This window comes from Chionomys nivalis, chromosome 10 (assembly GCF_950005125.1).
Source record: "Chionomys nivalis chromosome 10, mChiNiv1.1, whole genome shotgun sequence".
In the NCBI taxonomy this organism is placed as follows: domain Eukaryota; kingdom Metazoa; phylum Chordata; class Mammalia; order Rodentia; family Cricetidae; genus Chionomys; species Chionomys nivalis.
The window spans coordinates 7,738,228-7,741,376 of record NC_080095.1 but is presented as its reverse complement, the minus strand read 5'-3'; the positions used below and the strand labels follow the sequence as shown (position 1 = coordinate 7,741,376).

General features: G+C 39.4%; 1 gene segment (V, D, J or C); it reads right to left on the bottom strand.

Moving 5' to 3' along the window:
* Positions 1-2,325: 2,325 nt before the first annotated feature.
* Positions 2,326-2,769, bottom strand: LOC130882366 (Ig heavy chain V region 102-like). The segment is given in 2 exon segments: positions 2,326-2,621; positions 2,696-2,769. Coding segments are annotated over 2 exon segments (342 nt in total).
* Between the last annotated feature and the right edge of the window lie 380 nt (positions 2,770-3,149).

Below are 3,149 nucleotides of genomic sequence, written 5' to 3'. Positions count from 1 at the left end.
GGTAGTGCAAACATAAACAACCACTTTGGAAATCAGGATGATGATTTCTCAGAAAATTGGGAATCAACCTAACTCAAGACCCAGCAATATCACTATTGGACATATACACAATGGATGTTTAATCACACTATAAGGACATTTGTCCAACTATGTTCACAGCAGCATCATTTGTAATAGCCAGAACATAGAAACAATCTAGATGCCGCACAACCAAAGAATCAATAAGGAAAATGTGGTACATTTATGCAGTAAAGTACTACTCAGAGGTAAAAATAAAAATTACATCATGGAATTTGCATGCAAATGGACAGAAGTGGAAGAAAACATCCTGAGTGAGGTAAACCAGATTCAAAAAATGAACATGGAATGTACTCACTCATAAGTGGATAGGAGTTGTAAAGCAAAGAATAACGAGCCTGTAATTCATGACCCTAGAGAATACTAAGAGAAACATACATAGACTACCCTGAGAAGGGGAAGTAGACCTGATATTCTGAGACAGTTGAGAGTGTGTGTGGAGGGGAGAAGGGCTTTTGTGGGGAGAGAGTTAGTCCTGCCAACAGGCAATGTGCTAGACTTCATTGATTCCCCATGAGAAGCCTTACCCTCTCTGAGGAATGAATGGGAGTGGAATGAGGGAGAAAGTTGGAGGAGGGAGGAGGTGGAGGGGAAGGATTGGTACTGGGAATGGTATGTAAAATGAGAAAAAATGGCTTTAAAAAATAAGTAAATCATTTTTAATATCAAAAAACGTTATAGTGAGATGGTTTGAGGGTCATTTCTCTATAGAAATAAAGATATTATGGCAAATATGTAAGAAAGGATACTCTTGGCCTGACAAGTCCATATGAAAACAATTCTCATCACCCCTCAGTATGGACTATGACTTTAGTAATGGATGGATGGTTGCCTGTCTACTGCTTCTTATATCAAAAGAGTTAATATCTTAACAACAATAATCTTATCATCAGTTTATCAGACAAGGTAATTTATTAACAGCTGCCCAACAGCTTGCTTGCCTTTAGGCAGTTAACAATCAAAGTAGTCAAACTGCTATAAGAACTTGGAATAAAGTTCTTGATATTAATACTCCCAAAATATCTTTCCCACTATAGACAAAACCTACAGATCCTTTTATTACTTTGTAGGTCATCTACAACAAGCTATAGAGCAGCACATTGATAATAAAGAAGCTTCTCCCACCTCACTTTTTATTCTGTTTATTAAAATGCAAATTTTATCTGTACAAAGGTTCATTGTGTAGTTGCTAATTAATGCCTCTCTTAATAATCTTGGTTTTATACAAGCATGCCAAAATGATGGCACAGAGGAATGAAAAGGTCAGTTTCCTTGTGGCTTCCTATATGTTTCAAATGTGGAGGGAAATAAAAATTCTCAAAAATAATACAAACAAAAACTTGACAATCAACCCAGGATACTAAACCTCCCTCTAATATACCTGCAAAATGTGAAATGCAATTTCACTGATCCAGTCAGTGTCAATCTAGATGTGGTGACAAAGATAATCCAATTTCAGGAAGTAAGCAAATGAGCAATCAGGGCTGCTGATGAACAGGACCAGATCTCTTATAGTCCCAGGTTGGATCCCACTGCTCTGCCCCCAATGCTTTCTGAGGAGAAGCCCAGTGTGTTGCCAAAAGAGCAGATTCTATACCCTCAGGATTCCACAGCTTGACACTCAGATCTATCCTTCATTCTAAAACAGTAAGAGGTTTGATTGCTACTGCCAAAGGCAATTCATGACCACAATGTGTCAGTAACTAAAGACATACTTTTTGATTTTATAGGTGAGATTAAAGAACTTAATCCAACATATATAGGGACCCACTTCCAATAAATTGCCATTTTTATATGTAGGAAATCAAACTGGACTATGAAAGGGGCTTTAGTTTGCCCAAATCCTGTTGATTTGTGTTTTACTGACATGATGGTAGCTTATTCCCATCTACTACAGCAACAGTTCCAGTTCCAAAGATTTAAGAGATATTTATATCATAATGTATTGCTACAGTTTGTCCTATTTTGTTTATTAAAAAAATCATGTTAATGGAGGTGGTCACAGGTTAAATCTGGTCTAGTATGGGTAGCTCTGAGGCATCCTCAATCAGCATGACTTCCTTCCCAGAACTTCTTTTGAAAAGATGACAAAGACCCTGATTTGACAGACAAAGGGACATTCCTAGTGATTATTTGTCAGCAATTCTCCAGGCTAATCTCTCTGTCATCTCAGACTCAGGGCAGTTTCCTGCTTCTCCAGGGTTTCTGACACACTCAGGATGTGGTTGCAACACTGTGTCTTGTACACTAATAGACCGCTGAATCTTCAGATGTCAGGCTTCTGAGCTCCATGTAGGCTGTGCTGGAGGATTTGTCTGCAGTCAGTGTGGCCTTTCCCTGGAACTTCTGAGCATATTTAGTTTCACCATTTGCTGGATCAATCCTTCCAATCCACTCCAGTCCCTGCCCAGGCTTCTGCTTCACCCAGTGCATATTGTAGCTAGTGAAGGTGTATCCTGAAGTCTTGCAAGACATCTTCATTGAAGCCCCAGGCCTCACCAGCTGAGCCCCAGACTGTAGCAGCTGGATCTGTGAGTTCACACCTGCAGAGAGAAAGGCAGAGTGGATGCCATTGTCACATGAGAGAGAGGAAATCTGTATTTGGGGAGTGTGTTACCTGTAACTGCTGCCAATAGGAAGAGGACAATATAGCTCCATCCCATGGTGAGGACCTTGTGTGCTCAGTGACTGTGAAGAGGACACTGATCGTATGATGTTATGGTGTGTGCTTCCCTGTAGGATATGATCAATTCCTAGAGTCTAAATTGTAAAGAGGATCCTCAGAAAACCATCAGATGTATAGGGTGCCCATATAAGAAAGAAAATTTATACATGCCCCTACATTTTTCTTTCTGTGTCTGGGTTACCTCACTGAAAATAATGTTTCCTAGCTCCATCCATTTTCCTGCAAAATTCAGGCTGTCATTATTTTTTTCTGTTGTGTAGTACTCCATTGTGTAAATGTATCACATTTTCCTTATCCATTATTTGGCTGAGAGGCATTTAGGTTGTTTACAGTTTCTGGCTATGGCAAACAAAGCTGCTATGAACATAGTTTAGCACATGTCCTT